The following is a 25017-nucleotide window of genomic DNA, read 5'->3' on the forward strand; positions in this document are numbered from 1 at the left end:
GAAAAAAACTACCAACTTAGAATTCTAAGAGAGGAAAGTTTACAAAGATAACAGGTCAACCTTAAGAAATAAGAAAATTTTCAAATAAATAATCTAACTTTATATCTAAAGGAACTAGAAAAAATACATACAAAGCTCAAAGTTAAAAGGAGAAAGAATAAAAATCACACAGAAATAAATGGTATAGAGATTTTTTAAAAAATAGAAATGATCAATAAAACCAAGAGCTGCTTTTTGAAAAGATAAATTAAATTGATAAAACTCTAGTCAGATTCATCAAGGAAAAAAGATAGAACTTAAATAAATAAAATCAGAAATCAAAGAAGTTAACAACTAAGACTACAGAAAAGCAAAGGATTATTAAAATACTACTATGGAAAATTACATGCCAACAAATTTGCCAAACTAAAAGATATGGATAAATTCTTAGAAATATACAATCTTCCAAAACTGAATCAGGAGGAAAAAGAAAATCTGAAAGGACTGATGACCAGGAATGAAATTAAACAAACAAAAGGCCAGGACCAGATGCCTTCCCAGTTGAATTCTACCAAACACTTAAAGAGTTAGTACCTTTTCTTCTCAAACTATTCCAAAAAACAGAGGAAGGAAAGAGTCCAAATTTTATTCTACAAGGCCAGCATTACCCTAATAATTGAACCAGTAATATACAAAAAAAAGGAAACTACAGACCAATTATCTCTGATGGACAGAGATGAAGATATCCTCAACAAAATATTAGCAAACTGCATTCAAAAATACATTAAAAGAATCATTCACTGCTATCAAATAGAATCTTATTCCAGAGATGCAAGCATGATTCATATCCACAAATCAATCAACATGATATATCACGTTAACAAAATAAAGGATAACACCCATATGATCAACTTAATAGACGCAGAAAAAGAATCTGATAAAATTCAACTTCCATATATGATAAAAACTCTCATCAAAGTGGACTTAGAGGGAACACACCTCAACATAATCAGGGCTATACATAATGAACGTATAGCTAATGTCATACTCATTGGTGAAAAACTGAAGATTTTCCTTTAAGATTAGGAACCCACCCCCCAAAAAAAGGATCAGGAACAAGACAAGGATGGCTACTCTTGCCATTTTTATTCAAAACAGTACTAGAAATCCTAGCCAGAGCAAACAGACAAGAAAAAGTAATAAAAGTATCTAAATTGGTAAGAAAGAAGTAAAACTGTCAGTATTTCCAAATGACATGGCCCTGTATTTAGAAAAGCCTAAAGACTCCACCAGAAGATCTGAGAATAAATGAAGTTATAGTAAAGTTGCAGAACACAAAATGAACACCCAGAAATTGGTTGTATTTCTGTATACTAATAACAAAATAACAGAATAAAATACCTAGGAATAAACTTAACCAAGGAGGTAAAAACCTATACTGTGAAAATTATAAGACACTGAAGAAAGAAAATGAAGACACAAATGGAAAGTTACACCACGCTCACAGAATAATTAATATTGTTAAAATGTCCATATTACTCAAAGCAACCTAAAAATTCAATGCAATCCCTATCAAAATACTAAAAGTATTTTCCACAGAACTAGAACAAATAATCCCAGCACCTGCATGAAACCACAAAAGACAATGAATAGCCAAAACAATCTTGACAAAGAAAAGCAAAGCCGGGGGGGTTGACAATCCCAGATTTCAAGATATACTACAAAATCATAATAATCAAAACAGTGTTATTCACACAAAAACAGACATTCTGATCAATGAAACAGGATTGAGAACCTAGAAATAAACCACACTTATATGATGAATTAATGTAAAACAAAAGAAGAATGTACAATGTGGAAAAGACAGTTTCTTCAATAAATAGTGTTGGGAAAACTGGACTGCTACATGCAAAAGAATAAAACTGTTGGACCACTTTATTACACTAAGTAGAAAAATAACTCAAAATGGATTAAACACCTAAACGTGAGACCTGAAGCCATAATATTACTTTAAAAAAAAAAAAAAGGCTGTAGTCTTTGACATTGGCCTTAACAACACATTTATGGATATGTCTACTCAGGTAAGGGAAATAAAAACAAAAATAAATTATGCAGACTACACTAAAATAAAAAGCTTTTGCACAGCAAAGGAAACCATCAAAAAATGATATAGTTTAGAAAAACACAATGAAATTTCAAATGATTAAAGAGTATATATTATATACATTATATAGAATATGTTGTATGTGTATATATACATATATATATATATATATATATATATATATATATATATTCATAGTTAAAGACCAAACTAAATGTAAAGTACAAACCAAATCTGTAAAATACAAACCAAATCTGTAAAATACATCTACTTTTTAGGACCTGAAATATATCAAAATAACTTTACTCTGTACAACTTTACAGGTCTTTTCCTCCTCCTTTATTCTGTGTTTTCTAAACTGCCTAAAATGATCAGTTTAACAATCAAAGATAATACTAATGTTGGTAATTCATAATATGCTGTACTTACAGAATGTTAGTGTGGCAGAACCCCAATTACGCAAGTGCTCCTTATGGTAATGTCACTCTTTTCCAGCTAGGAGTCATTCCAAGGCGATACAAGAGGGTATCTGATATCATGCCCCACAGTATACATCAAAACCTTTCACACCCAGAAGTAGAGCTAGTTAGAGCCAAACTGGGATATGTTTCAAACCTAAAGGAATCATTAAAAAGCCGTAAGTCCCAACCACCCTACTCTAATAAATTCTCCTACAATTTAGTTACCAAGACTAAACTCAATACAAAAAGGTTAATCCCAATCTTCAACATCACTTCACTGTCTTAGAAACCACAAGTTCTACAGTATACATCATATGGAACAAGAAATGTTCCTGACTTACAAATGCACTGTTTTTTAAGTTCTTGTCTATTTACTCAATTTGATAGTGCAATCTGATCTTAGCCATCTACTTAATTATAACGCCTATATTTGGATATGAGAAGTGTTAAATTTCTTTAATGATATTCTTACATATAAAATGTGCATACATATACACTATACAAATATATACATACACAAGGTTTTTCTAAATATTGTAATAATGAGTCATGAAGTGTGGCAAAAAAATGTCAGCAAAACAATGAACTGCTCTTTAAATTATGCTGAATTATTCTAAATTATTTGTGCCATCCTGTAGAATTATACTGAATTGACTTTCAAATATTTTATCCACTTTAACAAAAACTCTACTCAGAAGTTCAACTTTCATTTCAACAGTTCATGTCTCAGTGAAATCTACTTATTCCTTAAAAATTAGTTTGTTGTGGGGCACCTGGGTGGCTCAGTGGGTTAAAGCTTCTGTGCCTTCAGCTCAGGTCGTGATCCCAGCGATCGAGGCCCCGCGTTGGGCTCTCTGCTTGGCGGGAAGCCTGCTTCCCTTCCTCCCTCTCTGCCTGCCTCTCTGCCTGCTTGTGATCTCTGTCTGTCAAATAAATAAATAAAAATTAAAAAAAAAAATTAGTTTGTTGTAAAAGCTATTTTATACATAGCTCAAGTAACATTCTATTTTTAATATTTTTCAGATAAACTACAACCAAAAACACTAACTTGTTATTTAGTAGAGCTAAATGAACCAGATCTTCCTAAAGTCAGTAAACTTCATCCTAGATTTTGGGGGATATTTCTGACAATATAAAAACAGCCATTCTAACACCAAAGACTTAAGTTGGGATTATTTAACTAACCAATAAACAACAATAGCACTCATAAAGTTAGCTCACTCTACAATCCACCTCAAAAACTTCAAAGAAGCCTATCAGTATGAGCAATGAAAAACAAACTAGAGCCACAAGAGATTACAGAATACACAAAGAGATTTGTCAATTCAACACTCTAGAATGGGATACTGCAGAGTTGGGGTCAGATTCACAGGCTCAGAGGCATGTGACAACCTATGAGACTGGCCTGGTTCTTGGTTAGGCTATAAATTTCCAACCCTAAAAATCTCAATTAAATGGACACATTTCTATTTAAAAAACAACAACACAAATTACTCAAGAGACTAAAAATAAAATCAACAGCTGTATTAATACAGGAATAAAATCAGAAAATGACCTAAAAATAGCCTCAAAACAGTTCCCAAAAAACAGATGATTTGTTTTAAAGGTTAATTCTTTCAAAACTACCATAAAACATAAAATAAGCATACAAAGCTTCACGATCTTAAAATAATCATTATTTAAAATCAATTTAAGTGATATTAAGAACAAAATTGCTCCCACAAATACACTGTCTAAAACACATAAGGTTCTAAATAAAATGCCAATAAAGGGAACGCAAATGCATAGAAAATAACCCACAGAATAAGCAGGGGATAGAGGTTTAATCTTGGAAAATCTGGGGAAACCGGCTGGCTCAGTCAGTAGAGCATGCAATTCTTAATCTTGGGGTCATGAGTTCAAGTTCCACATTGCATGTAAAGCTTACTTTGAAAACATAATAAATAAATCTTGGAAAATCTAATTTATCATATAAACTGATAAAATAAAAAAACCACATGATCCAAAGATTCTAAGTAGCATTCAATAAACTTGAGCATTAGTGTATTTTGTGAGAACTCAATCCCTCTTGTCCCAGTCAAAAGCTCCTAACATGCGGTCTTAACCTCAAGCTTTGCCCCAGAAAACATAAGCTTTGGGGCAAAATCAGCAATTCAGTTCTTCTCAGGATAACCAGATTTATAACATGTACATTCATACCTAATTTACATTAAGGCAGCAGTTCTCAACCAGGATAATTTTGTCCCCACAGGGGACACTTGACAACGTCTGGAGACATTTTTGGTTGCTATAGCGCAGGGAATGCTATTGGCATCTAGTAGGAAGGGGCCAGGATGCTGCTAAGCATCCATCAATGCATAGGACAGTACTGCACAACAAATTAATTTCTGGCCCAAAACTGCTAAGGTTGAAAAATTTTATATAAGGGGAAATATGCCACATACCAATTTTCATCTCATACCATATCCCATAAATTCTAGTTGAGTGAAAAAGAATTTTTCTCAGGGCACCTGGCTAGCTCAAACAGAAAAGAGGCAACTCTTGATCTCAGGGTTGTAGGTTCAAGCCCCTCACTGGGTATAGAGATTACTATAAAATTCAGCTTAAGGGACGCCTGGGTGGCTCGGTTGGTTAAGCAGCTGCCTTCGGCTCAGGTCATGATCCCAGCGTCCTGGGATCGAGTCCCACATCGGGCTCCTTGCTCCGCAGGGAGCCTGCTTCTCCCTCTGACTCTGCCTTCCACTCTGTCTGCCTGTGCTCGCTCTCACTCTCTCTCTCTTACAAATAAATAAAATCTTTAAAAAAAAAAAAAATTTTCAGCTTAAAACTTTTTTAAAAAAAAACCCTCTTCTCTCTCTCTATCTCTCTCTCTCTGACACACACACAAACACAAGAAAGGAAAAGGAAGAGGGTAGGGGAAATGCAAAGAAGGGAGAGGAGGAAATGGAAGTAAATACCAAAACTGTGGTGAGAAGCTTCTAAACTTAAAGCAAACAAAACAATCAAAATTTAAGAGCAAACAAATTGGAAACTAGGAATAAATACTTGCAGCAAACCAAAGAATTAAAAGCATTTCTAAGAACCAAAAAGAAAAAAAAGAAGAAAACCAAGGTTGAAAAACAAGCAAAGAAAATACAGTATTTAAGATGAAGTACCTTAATAGCCTAAGAATTTAATCCTTGCTTTAAAAAAAAAAAAAAAGGAAAGAAACATACTTTCTTAACTTTGCTGCATGGGGGGGGGGGGGGGGGAGTAACAGTGTGCAGGGGGATGGCTGGTCGTATTTTTTAAGGAGTCTACATTTTACTTTTTAGTAATTAAAAAAAAAAAGAATTAATAAAAAAGTGATTTTTTAAAAACAAAGGAAAGCCTGAAAACCAAGGTTAAAATTCTTAAAATCCAGAATTTTTTTTTAAATTATGCACAAAATATCAATGGTATTATAAGTTCACCAACTCTTCTGCCCTAATAAACATATATCCTTCTGGTAATAAAAAACCACTTCATAAAAAGGATAATATGAGCAATTTACACAAATTTCAAACAGGTAAGAGTTGTATTCACTAGGGAATATTTACTTTAGTCCTAATCAATACAATATAGATAGATATCATAATATCTAATTAGGTCTGTCAAATTAAATGTACTCTATATTACACCACTGGTTATATCACTAAACATTAACCTTTATTATAGCAAAGGGCAAAATACAAGAAGTTAATAAAAAAAAAATTAACAAAACTATACTCCATTGGGGCACCTGGGTGGTGCAGTCAATTACTGCTTTTGACTCCTGGTTTTGACTCGGTTCAAGATCTGGGTCACAGGATCCAGCCCCACTCAGGACTCTGTGCCCAGCACAAAGTCTGCTTAAGACTTCCTCTCCCGGGGCGCCTGGGTGGCTCAGTGGGTTAAGCCTCTGCCTTCGGCTCAGGTCATGATCCCAGGGTCCTGGGATGGAGCCCCGCATGGCAGGGGGCCTGCTTCCTCCTCTCTCGCTCTCTCTCTCTCTCTCTCTCTCTGCCTGCCTCTCTGCCTGCTTGTGATCTCTGTCTGTCAAATAAATAAATAAAATCTTTAAAAAAAAGAAAAACAAAACAAAACTTCCTCTCCCCCAGCCCTCTCCTCTACTCTCTCTCTATAAAAACATAATCCACTGTAAATTCAAAAACAAGTATAAGCTTTATTCCAAAGAAGCTGTAATATAATAGAAACACTTTAATGGTTCCACCTGTTATGTCCTATTAAAAAAATAAAAGAAGAAAAATATTTTTAGTTTTTATTCCCAGGATTAAATACTTATTTTTCACCAGAACCAAAAGTCTTTACCAGAAACTTCCTTCCAGGACTATCTTTGCGTAAATGCAGAAATGCAAAATTGATGAGCATTGCTTAATGTCATTAACCAGTGACACTTCATTATTAGGTTCCCTAAAGTCATCCAGAATGTCAGAATACTAATAAAGAAAATTTCCTCAAATCCATTAAAATAGAACTGATAAGCAGCATTTCTAACATTTTTTTTTTCAACAGAGGTAAGTAAAGCACTCTAAAAATATCATACACAAAACCCACCCCTCCTTTTTGTATTTCATATAGTGCAAAAAAGTTTGCATATCAGGTACTTATTCAAAGGGTATTCAAAGAGAAGAGAATTTGTGGTACAAGAAAATTTTTACACAGTATTACATTCCTTTTAATATTATTAAATCAGATCTGTAAGTGACAGATGTCTACAAAAATAATCTAAACTTAAAAAACAAAAGTACTGGGTGTCTGGGTAGCTCACTGGGTTAAAGTCTCTGCCTTTAGTTCAGGTCATAACCCCAGGGTCCTGGGATGAAGCCCCACATTGGGCTCTCTGCTCAACAGGGAGCCTGCTTCCCCCACCCCTCTCTCTGCCTGCCTCTCTGCCTACTTGTGATCTCTGTCAAATAAATAAATAAAATCTTATTTAAAAAAAAAGGTATTTTAATCTCACAAAGGCCAATTACTTAATAATTAATTGAAAACAAATAAACCACCATGCACAGGTGACTAATGGCTCCTTCCAAAATAACAAATCCTAACAACAAATATACAAAATCCATCTGAAGAGCTAACAAGTTGGAAAACTGAACTAAAAATTCCTCATTCAGATTTTTATTCCCACTATTAACCTTGAGAAAACATTACAGATATCGGTTTTAAGCACATTTCAAACCATATAAAATACCATGTATTTGTTATAAAATTTTATAGAATTCAGCAAAAAAATCTTTTGATAGTCTACTCGGCACGTAAGTAAAAGACCAAAGTGTAACACACAGTTAAAATTAGTTAAAAATCTTTTAAGAGAAAAAAATTACCTAAATACAGGTATAATTTGTAATACCAATCCACAACTTTAGGGTGATAGGATTTAAATTTCTTTATTCTTAAAACACATTAGGACAGTCATTTCAATCTGTATTACTTGCTCTATTTAGCTCAACTTTTTCCCCCCAATGTCTTAAGAAATAATTAAGAGGGGACACCTGGGTGACTCAGTCAATTAAATGTCCAACTCTAGATTTCAGCTCAAGACATGATCTCAGGGTCATAGGATTAAGGTCCACATTAGGCTCTGCACTCTTTTCTCTTCCTCTACACCCCTGGCCAAGCGTGCGTGCACTCTCTCTCAAATAAATCTTAAAAACACAATTAAGAGAACATGCTTTAAGATCAGAGCAATATAAATTTAATCCAGCCTTCCCCACATCCTTCCCCTGACCTTGGGTGAGTAACAATGTCTTTAACTTCAATTTCTAATTTTGAAAATGGAAACAATGATGTTTTACCCCAAAATGCTCCAGTGAAATTAAATTCTGAACAAAATACCTAGCATTGTAAGCATTCCCTAAATGCTAATAATTAGCAAAATATCAATTAAAAAGAAATTTTAAAGTTATCAAAAAATGGAAAGTTGCTTCAAAAGACAATTTCATTCTAAGTTGAACTTAAATGTGTTTAAAAGAAAAAGTGTAATGAAGTTATATAACTGCAAGAACCTGTAAGAAAATCAGAATCATGAAATCATTTTATTTTCTCCATGCTTCCGAGCAAACACCAAAAGTAAATATGTGCATTAAAAAATAAACCTAGGAGCGCCTGGGTGGCTCAGTGGGTTAAACCTCTGCCTTCGGCTCAGGTCATGATCCCAGGGTCCTGGGATCAAGCCCCGCATCGGGCTCTGTGCTCAGCAGGGAGCCTGTTTCCTCCTCTCTCTCTGCCTGCCTCTCTGCCTACTTGAGATCTCTGTCAAATAAAAAAAAAATAATAAAAAAAATTTTTTTAATTTAAAAATAAATAAATAAATAAACCTAAATCCATACACTCAAAGAGATGTGAATTCAAATTACCAAAAAACATTATCCGGCCAGGGCTGAGAGCAGGGGAGTCTTGTTTTATTTCTCTTTGTATCTCTCTTTTATTTCTCTTTGTATTCCCAACCCCCATCACAGTGACTAACATGCCAAATGTACTCAACAGCTATCTGTAGCACTGAAATGAAACACATACTTAATACTCAGTCACCAAATTTTTGAGTGGCTGCTACTGGAAGGCAGCCATTTGTTCCAGATAGCTCTACGGAAAAAAGAAAAAGAAAAAAAGAAAAAGAAGAAAGCTCTGCACTCCTGAAGGTTATACTCTACAGTTATATTATTTTTTAAAGATTTTTTTAAAATTTATCTATTATTTGAGAGAGAGAGAAATAATGAGAGGGAGAAAGAGTATGAGAGGAGAGGTCAGCAGGAGAAGCAAACTCCCTGTCAAGCAGGGAGCCTGATGTGGGACTCGATCCTGTAACTCCAGGATCATGACCTGAGCTGAAGGCAGTTGCTTAACCAACTGAGCCACCCAGACACCCCTCTACAGTTATATTATAAAAGGGTAAGACAAATAAGCAATAAACATGTAAATAAGGAAAATACAAAGTAAGTTACAATGTGGAAAGAATGGATTAAAAAAAAAAAAAGTAGGACAGGATAAGGAGGATCAGGAATGCCTATTATCTGTAACCCCAATGACACCTCTCAGAGGAAGAGTTAGAATTGCAACAGAGTAGGAATTTAAAGTCTAATACAAAACTGATACGCGGAAAACACATTTCTAAATAACTTAAAGTTAGTTTCTTACTCTAAAGAATAAATAAAAATCATGTAGGAGAGTATACATTTTTAAGATCAACTTTAATATTTCCCCAAAACATTATACTCTGCTTTAGCCAGGACTTATGGTCTCAATTTTACAAATATATCAACTTCTATGTTTCAAGTGAGCGAGCAGAAGGCAGTTCGGCTGCAAGAGCAGAGCAATGTCTAAATCAAAGGAACCTGTTTCTTCAAACTCTTCTAGCAGCAATTCTGACAGTGAGGTTGACAAAAAGTTAAAGAGGAAAAAGCAAGTTGCTCCAGAAAAATCTGTGAAGAAGCAAGACTGGTGAAACTTCAAGAGCCCTGTCATCTACTGAGCAGAGCAGCAACAGAAACAATATAACATGTTTCAGACCCAGAAAATGAGGTAGGTCCATGTTAAGGACTTTAAAGGGAAAGTTCTAACTGATATTAAAGAACACTGGATGTATCAAAAGGTGAAATGAAACCTGAAAGAAAAGGTATTCCTTTAATTTCTGAGCAATGGAGCCAGCTGAAGAAAAGATTTCTGACATTAACGATAAAGCAAAAGAACAATAAAATCAGAACCATATAAAACCTGTAACAGTTCTAGTTGTTTTAATTTGCCTTTTTACATTGGCTTTTGGTTTCCAAACATTGTTTTCCAAGCTGTAGTATATCTGGACTTCAGAACAATTTGTAAGATGAACAGTTTTTAATAGCCTCATTAAAAGTGTTCTGAGGGGCACCTGGGTGGCTCAGTGGGTTAAAGCCTCTGCCTTAGGCTCAGGTCATGATCTCAGGGTCCTGGAATCAAGTCCGGAATAGGGCTCTCTGCTCAGCAGGGAGCCTGCTTTCCCCTCTCTCTCTGCCTGCCTCTCTACCTACTTGTGATCTCTGTCAAATAAATAAATAAAATCTTTAAAAAAAAAAGTGTTCTAAGCGAAGCTGTCAGCTTTATTAGAAGGCTTGCTTTGTACCCACCACCTGGTGTAAAATAAAATTAAGTAATACAATCTTAAAAAAACAAACAAATATATTAACTTTTATACTAAAAACCCAAAACAACTTGGCAATTATAATAATCACAACAAATAAATGCTCTAGAAATTTCACTCTTCTAGTTATCAAAATCAGTCTAGATGTGAGGTAAATTTCTGGCTTCAGTTACATGGACACTGATAAATACTAACAATGTTAAGGCAGTTTTAATATTTCAGGTATAAGAATCTTAAAAATATCAACGTAAATGAAGGTATACCTTACTCTAAAAACTCAGTGCCAGGAAAACGGTGGCGGGGGGGGGGGGGTCTATCTATCTATTTATCTACCTATCTTTACTACTGCCATGTCCTTACCACCTTGACAACTGCGATGTCACTGGTCCAACTAAGGAGAGATGAACAAATCCCATTTGCCTTCCAACACAGGAATCTATATCCTGACCTTCCTTGTGCTTCTCCTGTAACATTTTAACATTTCTAAAAATGGAATACATCCTCTAAATGTGCTACATTCCCTCTCATTTGGATTTCTGATGACTCAAATGTTAAGCTTTATTCCTATCATATTCGTATCATATTCACATTGTAGCACTATAAGCCATGCTGAAACATTCATGACACTCATCAACCCCTGGAGGGAGGAAGAGAGAGGAACATTTATGTTAGAATCGCTAGGGATTGAGGAATTTTTTTTTTAATCCAGGTAACTCTAATAATTCTCATAACTCTGCTATCAACTACTTAAGGTACCAAAACATATTTGTCCTAATCCCCCTAGTGCCTAGAATGGCATTAATCACATTCTTCACATTAAGGCAAATACCTCTTAATTCCTCACATTAAGGCAAATACATCTTGATTAACTTTCACATAAAGCTCCTTTTCAGGACTGTAAGACCTTGCAATAGAATCTTTCTCTTAGGTGGTACCTATCTGTTACTGCTACCATACTTAAAAGTATTCTTCTACTAAACTCCCAGTGATTAGGTGCCACACTGCCACACAGTCACTCTCTTGGAATTACCTGAACACCAAATCATCAAAAACCACCTGAGCTACAAGACACTAAAATAGATCCTGAATTTTAGGATCCCATATTAGTCATCTCTGTTTTGTAAATTAGTTGGGAAAGAGAATGAGATCATGATGGGAAGTTTAATAACAGATACAGAATTTAAAAGATTATAAAATGCAAGTCTCCTAGAGGCACTGGAAAGGACTGACAGGGTATAAATAGGTTCTAGGAAAGAAAGGGTCTGTAACACTGCTGTACCTGGCAACAAATCAGCATCTTGGGCTACATATCAAATTGGAACATGAATTTTTTAAAAGCAGAGTTTCTTCTTAGAGTAAAAGGTCCTTTAAATGCGAACAATTAGTAAATACATTTTCAGTTGAGTGAAAAAGGTCACTGAGAGAGTGTAATGTCCAGGTACCAGAGACCTTCAGAAACAAACAAAAACCAAAATAAAACAAACAAAAAAAAGTCAAATTTAGTCCAAATGAGTAAACTTTTAGGACCCCAAAAGGAAAATGCCTACGTCACTTACAGGTCTGCTCTGGGTATGAAGCCTGCTTGGGATTTCTCTCTCCCTGTGTCCCCTACTCCACTCTCTCACATCATTCAATCAAATCAATCAGTAAGTATAGAAGTACCTGTAGCCCTCTGAATTAGTATTTTTGTATTCTTTGGGTAAATACCTAGTAGTGCAAATGCTAGACCATAAGGTGGTTCTATTTTTGACCTTTTGATAAACCTCCATACTGGTTTCCAGAGCACTTGGACCAAGTCTGTATTCCCACCAACAGTGCATGAATGTTCCTTTCTTTCCACATCCTCGCCAATACCTGTTATTTCTTGTGTTAATGATTTTAGCCATTCTGACAGGCGTGAGGTGATAGTTCATTATAGTTCTGATTTGCCTTTGCCTGATAATAAGAGATGTTAAACATATTTTCATGTCACTGTTGGCTGTGTGTCTTCTGTGGAAAAGTGCCTATTCATGTATTCTGTCCATTGGTTAATTGGATTATTTGGGTTTTTGGTGGTGAGTTTTAAAAGTTCTTTATATATTTTACTAACCCTTTATCAGTTATATCATTTGCAAATATCTTCTCCATTCTGCAAGTTGCATACAAATTTTATTGATTCTTCTGCTATGCAGAAACTTTTTATTTCGATGTAGTCCCAACAGTTCATTTTTGCTTTTGTTTTCCCCTGCCTCAGGAGATATATCTAGAAAGAAGTTGCTATGGCTGATGTCAAAGAAGTTACTACCTGTGATTTCTCCTAGGATTTTTATGGTTTCAGGTCTCACATTTAGGTCTTTAATCCATTTTGAATTTATTTTTGTGTATGATGTAAAAAAGTGGTCCAGTTTCATTCTTTTGCAAATTATCTCACTTTTCCCAACACCATTTGTTGAAGAGATTGTCTTTCTCACACTGGATATTCTTTTCTGCTTTGTCAAAGATTAAGTGACCATATGATTGTAGGTTTGTAATTGTAGATTTATTTCTGGATTTTCTATTCTGTTTCACTGATTTTTGTGCCTATTTTTGTACCGATACCATACTGTTTTGATTACTAAAGCTTTTTAATGTAATCTGAAGTCCAGAATTGTGACAGCTCCAGCTTCACTTTTCTTTTTCAAGACTGTTTTCGCTATTCAGGGTCTTTTGTGTTCCACACAAAGTTTCAAACGGCTTGTTTGGATAGGGATTGCCATTACATGTGTAGACTGCTTTAGATAGTACAGACATTTTTGAATGTTTATTCTTCTAATCCACGATCATAGAACACCTTTCCATTGCTTTGTGTTATCTTCAATTTCTTCCATCAGTGTTTTATAGTTTTCAAAGTATAGGTCTTTCACCTCTTTGGTTAGGTTCATTCCTAGGTATTTTATTATTTCTGGTGCAACTGTAAATAGCATTATTTTCTAAATTTCACCTTCTGCTGCTTCCTTATTGGTGTATAAAAATGCAACAGATTTCTGTACACTGATTTTGTATCCTGCGACTTTACTGAATTCACTTATCAATTCCAGCAGTTTTTTGGTAGAGCCAGGTTTTCTATACATAATATCATGTCACCTGCAAATAGGGAAAGTTTTACTTATTCATTACAAATTTGGATGCCTTTTATTTCTTTTGGTTGTGGGATTGCTGTGGCTACGACTTCCAGTACTGTGTTGAATAAAAGTGGTGAGACCCTTCCTTTGCTTGTTCCTCACCTTAAGGTAGGAGCTCTCATTTCTCCCCCATTCAGGATGATGTTAGCTGTGGCTTTTTCATAGATGGCTTTTATTATGTTCAGGTATGTTCCTGTTAAACCTACTTTGTAGAAGGTTTTTTATCATGAATAGATGTTGTACTTTGTCAAATGCTTTTTCTCCATCTACTGAAATGGTATGATATGGTTCTTATCCTTTCTTTTATTGATGTGATATAGCACACTGTTTAATTTGCAATTAAAATACATTTCATAGAGAAGAAAATTCCATCACAGAAGAGAAGCCAAAAAAAAAAAAAAAAAAAAAATCACAGATCTGGATTAGGTACAAATAAAAATTTGGAGGTATTTTTGATTAGCAAATGGAATGAACCAAAAGCACTACATATTTTATAACTTTGATTTCATCTCAAATGCCTTGAAATTACTAGATCTTATTAAGGTAATGTGACATCATTTTACTCTGCACTCCTCATTTAGAGAAGTATATGGCATACGTCAGGCTAGTTTCCATAGGAAAATATAAAATATTATCACTGTGAATTTCCAACCTTAATGGGATTTTATGGAACTATTAACTATTCAAAGTTTGAAACACATAGAAAAACCTGATCATGAGTACTTACTAATTAAGGAACACCGCTTATTATTATTTTTGTTAGTGATCCAAATTTGAAACAAAAATTTCCTACTACTACTACTTCATGCTCTGGATTAGTTTAACTGAAATAAATCCTGAGACTGAAAGGTGAGCCCTTAGCAGGCAATTTCCATTTGCCACTACTTACCTGCATGAATCAAGATTTTCTCCAGCTAGTGCAATAAAATAAAACAAGGAAATAAATCACACTATTATAATAGTGCATAGATAACCTCTAAACCAACTGCACTTTTCTGTCCATTAAAACTGCCTCATAATTTAAACATGTTAACTGGTCATATATGAGCTTAAAAAAAAAAAATCTTAAACTAAGACATTTATAACCTAACCTAAAATTAACAGAAATTAAGTCCTTAAAATCCACTTACTTTCTCAAAAATAAAAATTCACACATTGTAACACTGTCATTTGATGGCTTTTTCCCCTTCAAAATGCAGATATGTATTTCTGAAATAAGAAAAGTTAAATTTTGCCCTTCTATATCTCTAAATTCTCCCCAAATTCCTTCACACAGAATATCTCAAATTTCTGTTAAGCATCCTTCTATATTTAACAAAGAAACTAAAAGCAGTGCTTTAATTTAACATAAAATCCAAAGAACCTAGTCTCTCCTAGTACTCATCTTATTTACTTTTCCCAAAACTACTAAATTCACCATCAATAATGGACTTTCAAAATATAATCAATACTGGAAAAAAAAAAAAAAACTTCCTACATTTTTTTTTTTTAATTTATTTGACAGACAGAGATCACAAGTAGGCAGAGAGGCAGGCAGAGAGAGAGGAAGTAAAGCAGGCTCCCTGCTGAGCAGAGCACCCGATGAGGGGCTGGATCCCAGGACCCTGGAATCATGATTTGAGCCTAAAGCAGAGGCTTTAACCCACTGAGCCACCCAGGCGCCCCCCCTACATAATTTTTATAAGGATACATAAAATTAAAATTTCTGGGAAATAATGAATTTCTGCATTACTACAAAACACCTATCCCACCAATCCTATAAATGCAATATGAGCTTCTAACAAAGGTCAAAAATTGAGAATTGTTTTTATAAGTTAGTGCAAGAATTAGGGAAATCATTTGAAAATGAAAATAAAATCAATCAACACTTGCCATGTTCCAAACACTTCACAAGTATTAAATGCTCATCCAATCCCCACAACAATCCATGAGGTTATTTTTACCCCATTAACAGAATAAGAAACTGAAGCAGAGGGGCGCCTGGGTGGCTCAGTGGGTTGGGCCGCTGCCTTCGGCTCAGGTCATGATCTCAGGGTCCTGGGATCGAGTCCCGCATCGAGCTCTCTGCTCTGCAGGGAGCCTGCTTCCTCCTCTCCCTCTCTCTGCCTGTCTGCCTGCTTATGATCTCTGTCTGTCAAATAAATAAATAAAATCTTTAAAAAAAAAAAAAAAGAAACTGAAGCAGAGACAGATTAAAGTAACTTCCTCAGTCACAACAGCTAACAGGTGGAAGAGCCAGGATCTGACCTTGAGCTGTCCCAGTCCAGAACCCTGCTCTTCACTCTCTTGCTATATTTCCTAAATAGTACACATGGTAGGAACCATCACTTAATAGGTAATAACAAAGAAATTGAAGATTTTTTTCATTCTGTGACACACCAGATAAAATAACATATAAATATTTTAAGCTGCCATTTTAAATCATAAGAAATAAAGACTGCTGATAACAAAACCAAGCAAATGAGATTTAGGAGATTTAAAAGGAGGAAACTCCTTTTAAATGATTTTGATAACTTTAACATAAAATATTACATGACCAATAAATTTAAGTATACATTCATAAGGAAATGTCTGACAAATACCTTTCAGAAATTAACTACAAATGCCCCCAAGTAATCAACCTTCAAAACACATGCTAGGTAGTCAAGTTGAGAGCATACAAACATCACACTTTACCTAGAAATGTGCCAACTTACCTAACCAGAACACAGCAGAGAAGTCACTAAAAAAAGGCCTCTTAACAATTAAAATAGGTACTCTGATATCCAAATATTGATGCTAATTTTCCTCAAGGTAACATTTACACACTAAGTAAGGGTATACTTAATTTTCCCCTTATGCAGAATTACAAATTTGAGTATGATTCCCACTCTTGCAGAAAAATTACAGAAGGGAGGGTGAAGGGGGCACTAATCACAATGACAAACAACCAATTCGAAAGCAGAAAAATATTTAAGTAACTTCAAAATGCAAAGGAATCTAATCAATAGTCATATATACAATCCAACACATCCCTCAAGGCATCACAGTAACTGATGGTCACAAATGATGACCCTAGGCCATCAAGATGCTTAATTACATCCTGCATCCTATTTAAGACAAAGAAGAATTACATATTTTAGGATGATTTTCATCCGAATCGGTTAAAGTGGTTTTATAATTTGACATTTAAAGGAATGAACCCTCAAATACTCAGTAAACTCAACGCATCAATTAGAAAGGAATTCATATGAAAGTTCCAAACAGCAAAGGTTTTACTGTCTGGAGGTTTAAGAGCACTTTGTGTACAGAAGTTACCTGACAGACATAAAAGTAGAAAGTCTAGCAAAATACAGAAGAGCTAAGCGAGGATCTGTAAACACTGTGCTTAAAGCATTTCCCACAAAACATTGTGTGGGCAGAAGGTGCCACATCAGCAGTAGTCTGTATTTGTCCTACTTCTAAATCATTTGTTAGTTGCATGAATTATTAATTTCGGTTAACAGTGTGTTGATATGAAGAACACCAACTCCCAACTACAAAAAATGATAGAGTCCTCCTGATTTACTCTACAAAACCAGAGTTGGGATTATTCTTAGGGAACATGCTTATGCTCGTCGGTGGCACCAATTTATGTTTTATAATGGCACACACACTTCTTCTAGATTGTTTTTGATTTTTAAAGGATTAAGAGAGTGCCTATCCCACACTGAAATGTGTTATCAAAAGAACTGTTACACTACTCAAGAAAACTCCCTTTCAAACCAGGCTGCAACATTCTGCTTTTTCTAGCTCCAAACAAACCTTTAAAGCACATAGTAAATAACATATAAGGCCTTGTACTTTTCACTACTCTCGCAAGGAAGTCTAACTCCAAACAGGAAACAGCTTCTCAAAGGGTTCAACACTGAAATCCTATCAAACCCTAACAAAGTCTTCAGGAAGAGATTTCATATTTAAGTGCCAACACACTTGCCTAGGTAAAAACAAAGTAAATACGCAAGCTTCCCTATCCTTGGGACATCCTTCCCTTGAAAGTTTCAGCAGAGGAAAAAAAAAAAAAAAAAATCACCTTTCCGAACAAACGAAAAACTTATCAAATGGCCAATCTATACAATGCCTAGCAGAAGATAAAGAAGTTAAAAGTGCTACTTTGTCAAGTTTTTCCATCACCCTCCCCCAACCGACCAGAACGGAGGGGGGGGGGGGAGGGAAGGTGGAGGCTGGGGAAGGGAGGGAAGTTCGGGCTAAGGTTAGCTGGGCAGTGGGCGAGGAGAGGAGACCGGGTGCCCCCTCCCCCATTCCCTCACCTTTCCCGAGAGCAGGAAGAGGTGGGGAGAGAAGCGCAGGAGAAAGCACCCGCAAGCCCTCCGACCAATTTCTCCGCGAAAAGAGCAAGGTGGAAGGCAGGGCGAGGAGGGGCGGTGGGAGGGTGCGGTGCTGCCGCGAAGGAGCTGATCCCGGTCCCTCCCTGCGGAGACCTAGAAGGGGAACCGCCTAGCCGAATCCGGCAGGTCCAGCCGGGCGGCGGGAAACGCCCGCGAGTCTCTTACCCATGCTGGGGGCTCCCGCGGGGAGAAGCCCAGCGCCCCCTGCTCCTCCTCCGGTTGATCGCGCGGCCGCACTTGCGGCGGGAGGCGGGCCCCGCGCTCCGCTCCTGCGCCTTCTGAGCTCAGGCGGGGCGAAGAGGCGCCTCCATCCGCCCGCGGCGTTCCCCGGACAGTCCCGTCAGCGCGGCCCGCGAGCAAGAAGCGACAGCCGCGGCTCCTCGCGCCAGGCGTCCGCCGAAGCCGCGGCGGCGGGAGAGCCCTCTCCCGGCGGTTTTCCCAAACCCCGGTCGCTACCGCAGCAAGCAGTGGGGGGAACCTGCCGCTGCGTCCCGGCCGCCGGCTCCCCCAAGGAGCGTCAGCCGAGCTCCGCAGCCCGCCTCCCTCCGCTCCCTTCGACAACCGCCGTTCTAGAACGCGACACGGAAAACTGAGGTGGAGACCCCACAGAGGCCGGGAAGGTGCCGGGAGCTGGACACGGGAGGAGGGAAGTCTCGCGAGAACCCCTCGTTCTCCCTGCCCCGCCCCCTACGCGTCTCGGCTCACTACCCCGCGCCCCAGCTGGTGCCAGGTGCGGTGACGTCAGGGCCGAGGAGTCGCACGCCACCCGCGGCCAGGTGCTGCAAGTTGAAGAGGAAGGAATCCGGAAGAACTGCGGCTACTCCCTCGCCTTGAAGTTCGGCGCAGCTGGGACGGCCGTTTTGTATGGTTTGTCGCCCCAGATGGATACAAAGTTTTTGCTCATACGCAAAGTGAGCCTATTTTGCCCCACTTTCCGCGGGGCCGATGCAGTGTTGCTCTGTGCAGAGCGGCAGTTTCTGGGGAAGCTAACAAAACAGATGGCGAAAAACAGGCAGAGAGACAGAGACCTCTTTCAACCGCTTTCAACCCTCAGAGGCCCAGCTTTTCCTGGGACCCCGTAGTTTACCTTGCAGAGTTCTTAACGAATCACAAGCATTTGTTCGTGGGAAAAACAAAGCAAAACCCTAGGCACACGCACACAAAAATTATATTTTACAGAAATAAACTTGGTTCATTTAGCCTCTGTCAGCTGACTACAACATCTAAATCCCTTTACTTGAGCAGGGGGAGAAATAATCATGATTTGAAATATTGCCAGGCATTTTTTCGAGCCTCAATATGAGGAAGGACATGGGATTACTGTAATCAAACGAGCATTTCTTAGAAAAGTTGGAAACAAGTATAATTCAGCCAGCTTCTTCCCCCTGCTGTTTAAAAAGACCCAATTCCAGACAGATGTGTAAGAGCAACATTTGTTGACTGCCAACTACTGTGCCTAATGCTTTTTAAAGAAATTATGTCATTTAATTCTCAAAACTATGAATTGTAAGAATTATGAATCTAAAAACTAAAACTGTCTTGCTGTTTGGGTTCAAGCAGAACTGGGTTTCTGAAACTGCACAGCCATTTGCTTTTTTGTTGGATCTTGGGTACATTAACTGAACCTGGCTGAACTTCAGTTTCTTGAATCTGTTGAAAGAAATCCTTACTGTAAATCATACTGTTTGTCACATAGTAGCAATATTATAAATATTTATTCACACTATTACAGACCTGCTTTTTGCCAGCTTTTAATATTTTTTCTTACAAAAAGGTTGCATATAATACCTTTATAACAACAATTGTCAATCATAATCAGAGCTGAAAAGGACAAAAGAAAAACATTTTAACATACATATGTAAATGTGGTGTACATGTTGGTGATATTGTATTAAAACTACAGCACATGTGCCCTTCCTTAGTCAACCAATATTTTCTAGCACGGTGTGAAATACTGTAGGAATTTGAGGCATACAATATGGTGATTCAACATACATACATTATTAAGTTGTTGCAGGGTTGCAGGGTACTTGTCTCACAGAGTCGAAGAATGAATCTCTTGGGCACAAAAGGGTGAAGTGAAGTGAAAGTGTAATAAGTGAAGGTGAGAACAGAAAGGAAAGAAAAAAACTCTCTAGGGTGAGAGGGGGTCCCTAAGGGTTGCCACTGAGGGCTTTTATGGTGGGTCTTTTATAGAAAACTGACCAGAGAACTTGACCTCACCACTGGTAGCACCAAGTTACTTCCCCTTCAAGTATGATAAATTTCTGTGGCCAGTTTGTAACTTTCATGAAAGTTTCTTGTGTATAACATATAAAACAAACTATAAAACAAACAAGGTGGTCTCTTTCTGTTCCCTTAGCTCTGGTTTTGTTTGTAACTTTCATGAAAATATCTCATCTATAACATTTCTCCTCATCTGGGATTTTTGTGAGCCTGGTCAGTAGCCCCCCTACCTATCTCTCCCTACCTAGCCCCACCTGTCCTTTATCAAAGTGAACAGGAAGATAAACTACTCTCATTCACCTTACAAAGTTGTTACAGTATTATTAACTATATACTCTATGTTGTAAATTGCATCCCCATGTCTCATTTATTTCATAACTGGAAGCTTGTACATTTTATTCCCCTTCCTGTACTTTTCCTACCCTCCACCCTCTTCCTTCTGACAACTACCAGATTCTTCCCTGTATCTGTCAATCTGTTTTGTTTTGTTGGTTTTTTGGATTCTACATACAAGTAAAATCATACAATATTTGTCTTTTTCTATCTGGCTTATTTCACTTAGCATAATACCCTTCAGGTCCATTCATGTTGTCACAAATGGTAAAATTGTATCTTTTTATGACTGAATAATATTCCAGGGCGCGCGCGCGCGCGTGTGTGTGTGTGTGTACCACATGTTCTTTATATATATTTTTATATATGTGTATATATATATATATATACACCCCACATATTCTTTGTCCATTCACTTATTATAGACACAGGTTGTATACCTGTGTGTGTATATATATATGCATATATATATACACACATATATATACACACATATAAAAATACATATCAATATATATAAAGAAGATTTGTATGCCACATCTTCTTTATGTATATATATGTGTGTATATATGTGCATTTATGTATATATGAATGTATATATGAATATATGAACATATATATGTGTATATGTGAATATATATGTATATATATGTGTGTGTATATATATAGGTTATATATATATATACATCCCACATATTCTTTATCCATTCTTTTATGATAGACACAGGTTATATCTGTATCTTGACTATTATAAATACTGCTACAATGTACATAGAGGCAAAATATCTTTTCAAATTAGTGTTTTTGCTTTATTCAGATAAATACCCAGAAGTGGAAGTGCTGGATCACATGGTGATCACATGATGATGAATTTTTTTCAGGAACCTCCATAATGTTTTCCATGGTGGCTATACCATTTTGCATTCCATCAAGTGTCCAAGGTTTCTTTTTTCTCCATATCCTCCTCAACACTTGTTAATTCTTGCCTTTTTTTGTTTATACTAGCCATTCCAACATGTATAAACCGATATCTCATTGTGGTTTTGATTTGCATTTCCCTAATGATTAGTAACATTGCATATCTTACCATGTATCTGTTGGCCATCTGTATTTGGTGTTTTTTTGTAGAAATGTCTGTTCAGATTCTCTGACCATTTTTTAAATTGATTATTTTGGTTTTTTGTTATAGTGAGTTGTGTGAGTTCTTTATATATTTTGAATATTAACCCTTTAACAATTATATCATTGTATATATCTTCGCTTATACAATAAGTTATTTTTTCACCTTGCTGATGGTTTTCTTTGCCGTGCAAATTTTTTGGTTATTATGTAGTCCCATTTATTTGCTTTTGTTGCCCTTGCCAGAGGAAATAAATCTAAAACAGATATTGCTAAGACTGATGTCCAAGAATGCTGTATATGAGTCCTCCTAGGAGCTTTATGTTTTCCAGTCTTGACATTTAGGTCTTTAATCCATTTAGGGTTACTTTTGTACATGGTGTAAGAAAGTGGTCTGAGTTCATTATTTTGCATATTGCTGTCCAGTTTTGAGCATCATTTCTTGAAGAGTCTATGTTTTCCCCCATTTTATATTCTTCCCTCCTTAGTCACAGATTAATTGACTGTGTAAGCCTGGGTTTATTCCAGGACTCTCTGTTCTGTTTAATTGATCTAAGTGTCTATTTTTGTGAGAGTAACATACTGTTTTGATTACTAGAGCTTTGTAGTATAGTTAGAAATCTGAGATTGTGATAATGCCATCTTTGTTCTTTTTTCTTTAGATCACTTTGGTTATTCAGATCCTTTTGTGATTCCATACAAGTTTTAAGATTGTTCGCTACTGATATTGGCATCGGTGTACATCAGATGTATTGGCCTGTCATTTTCTTTTTTTGTGGGATCTTTGGTTTTGGCTTCAGGGCGATGCTGGACCTATAGAATAAGTTTGAAAGTGTTCCTTGTTCTTTATTTTTTGAAATAGTTTGAAAAGGATAGTTATTAATTCTTCTTTAAGTGTTTGGTGAAATTCACCTGTAAAGCTGTCTGGTCCCAGACTTCTGTTTGCTGGGAGTTTTTGATTACTGATTCAATTTTACTGCTAGTAATCAGTCTGTTCAGATTTTCTATTTCTTTGTAATTCAGTCTTAGAAAGTTGTGTGTTTCTAGGAATTTATCCATTTCTTCTAGATTGCTTCATTCATTCACATATAATTTTTGTGGAAATCTCTTAATGATCCTTTGTATTTCTGTGGTATCTGTTGAACTTCTCTTTCATTTCTGATTTTATTTATTTGAGCCCTCTCTTTTTTCTTGATGAGTCTGGCTAAAAGTATATTATTTATTTATTTATTTATTTATTTATTTTAAAGAACCAGCTCTTGGGGTGCCTGGGTGTCTCAGTTGTTAATGCGTCTGCCTTAGGCTCAGGTCATGATCCCAGGGTCCTGGAATCAAGCCCTCATTGGGCTCTCTGCTCAGGATGTAGCCTATTTCTCCCACTCTCTATCTCTCCCACTCTCTATCTCTCTGTGTCTCTCTCTGTCAAATAAACAAACAAAATCTTAAAAAAAAAAAGCAAACCAGCTCTTAGTTTCATTGATTTCTTCATATATATTTTTTTTTAAAAGATTTTATTTATTTATTTGACAGAGAGAGATCACAGTAGGAGAGAGGAAGGGAAGAGATCACAGAGAGAGAGGAAGGGAAGCAGGCCCCCCGCTGAGCAGAGAGCCCGATGCGGGACTCGATCCCAGGACCCTGAGATCATGACCTGAGCCGAAGGCAGCGGCTTAACCCACTGAGCCACCCAGGCGCCCCGATTTCTTCATATATTTTTAAATCTCTATTTCTATTATTTCTGCTCTAGTCTTTATTATTTTCCCCCTCTATTAATTTTAGATTTTGTTCTTCTTTTTCTAGTTTCTTCAGATATAAAATTAGATTGTTTATTTGGGAGTTTTCTTGTTTCTTGAGCTAGGCCTGTATCACTATGAACTTCCCTCCCAGAACAGCTTTTTTTTTTTTTTTTTTTTTTAAATATAGAACTGCTTTTGTTTGTCCCATAGGTTTTGGTTGTTGTGAGTCAATTGTCATTTTCCTCAGGTAAATTCCCTTTCTATTCTCTCTTTGATTTCTTTGTTGATTCATAGGTTGTTTAACCTCCAGGAGTTGGTGGGGGGGGGGTTGTTTTGTTTTGTTTTGTTTTGTTTTGTTTTTAATTAATTTATTTGAGAGAGAGAGAGCATGCACAAGGGAGTTGGGGGAGGGGCAGAAGGAGTGAATCTCAAGTGGACCCCCCCACTGAGCACAGCGCCTGACAAGGAGCTCTATCTAATGACCCTGAGATCCTGACCTGAGCTGAAATCAAGAGTCCGATGTTTAACCAACTGGCCCACCTAGGCGCCCCCAGGAGTTTGTGTTTTATTCCTTTTTCTTCTAATTGATTGCTACATGTATACTTCTGTGGTTGGAGAAGAAGCCTGATGGGTTTTCAAATCTTCTTAAATGTATTGAGACTTGTTTTGTGGCCTAACATGTGATCTATCCCAGAGAATGTTCTGTGTGAGTTTGAAAAGAATGTGTATTCTGCTGGTTTGGGGTGGTATACTCTGTATATATCTATTAAGTCCATCTGGTCTAATGTATCCTACAAGGCAATGTTTCTGTATTGATTTTCTGTCTGGATGATCTATCCCTTGATGTAAGTGGGGTGTTACAATTCCATACTATTATTATATTACTGCCATTTTCTCCCTTTATGTTTGTTGATATTTGCTTTATGTATTTAGGTGCCTCTATGTCATGTGTGTAGATATTTACAAGAGTTAAATCCTCCTGTTGGATAATCTCTTTATCGTTATTAATGTTCTCCTTTGTGTCTTGTCACAGTCTTTGGTTTAAAGACTATTGTGTTTGATATCAGAATTGCTACCACAGCTTTCTTTTTATTTCCATTTACATGGAATATCTTTTTTCCATTCCTTCACTTTCAGTCTTTGTGTATCTTTAGATCGGAAGTGAATCTGTTGTAGGCAACATATATATTGGTCTTGTTTTCTTATTCATTCAGCTATCCTATGTCTTTTGATTGGAGCATTTAGTCCATTTAAAGTAATTATTGATAGATAACTGCTTATTGTCATTTTGTTGATTATTCTGGTTGTTTTGTAATTCTTCTCTCTTTTTCTTTTCTTCTCTTGCTCTTTTCCCCCATCAATTTGATGAAAGTCCATGGTGTTATATTTATATTCCTGTCCCTTTATTTTTTTTCTGT

General features: G+C 36.5%; 1 protein-coding gene across 1 annotated transcript in view; it reads right to left on the reverse strand.

Moving 5' to 3' along the window:
* Positions 1–19600, reverse strand: part of CD2AP (CD2 associated protein) — a 136203-nt gene extending 116603 nt beyond the window's left edge. Inside the window, exon 1 of the mRNA XM_059400292.1 lies at positions 18351–19600. Within this exon, the coding sequence (XP_059256275.1) occupies positions 18351–18354 (4 nt within the window). The 5' untranslated portion in view covers positions 18355–19600. The remainder of the gene's footprint in view (positions 1–18350) is intronic.
* Positions 19601–25017: the final 5417 nt, after the last annotated feature.

The sequence above is a fragment of the Mustela nigripes genome, chromosome 5 (genome assembly GCF_022355385.1).
Source record: "Mustela nigripes isolate SB6536 chromosome 5, MUSNIG.SB6536, whole genome shotgun sequence".
Classification (NCBI taxonomy): domain Eukaryota; kingdom Metazoa; phylum Chordata; class Mammalia; order Carnivora; family Mustelidae; genus Mustela; species Mustela nigripes.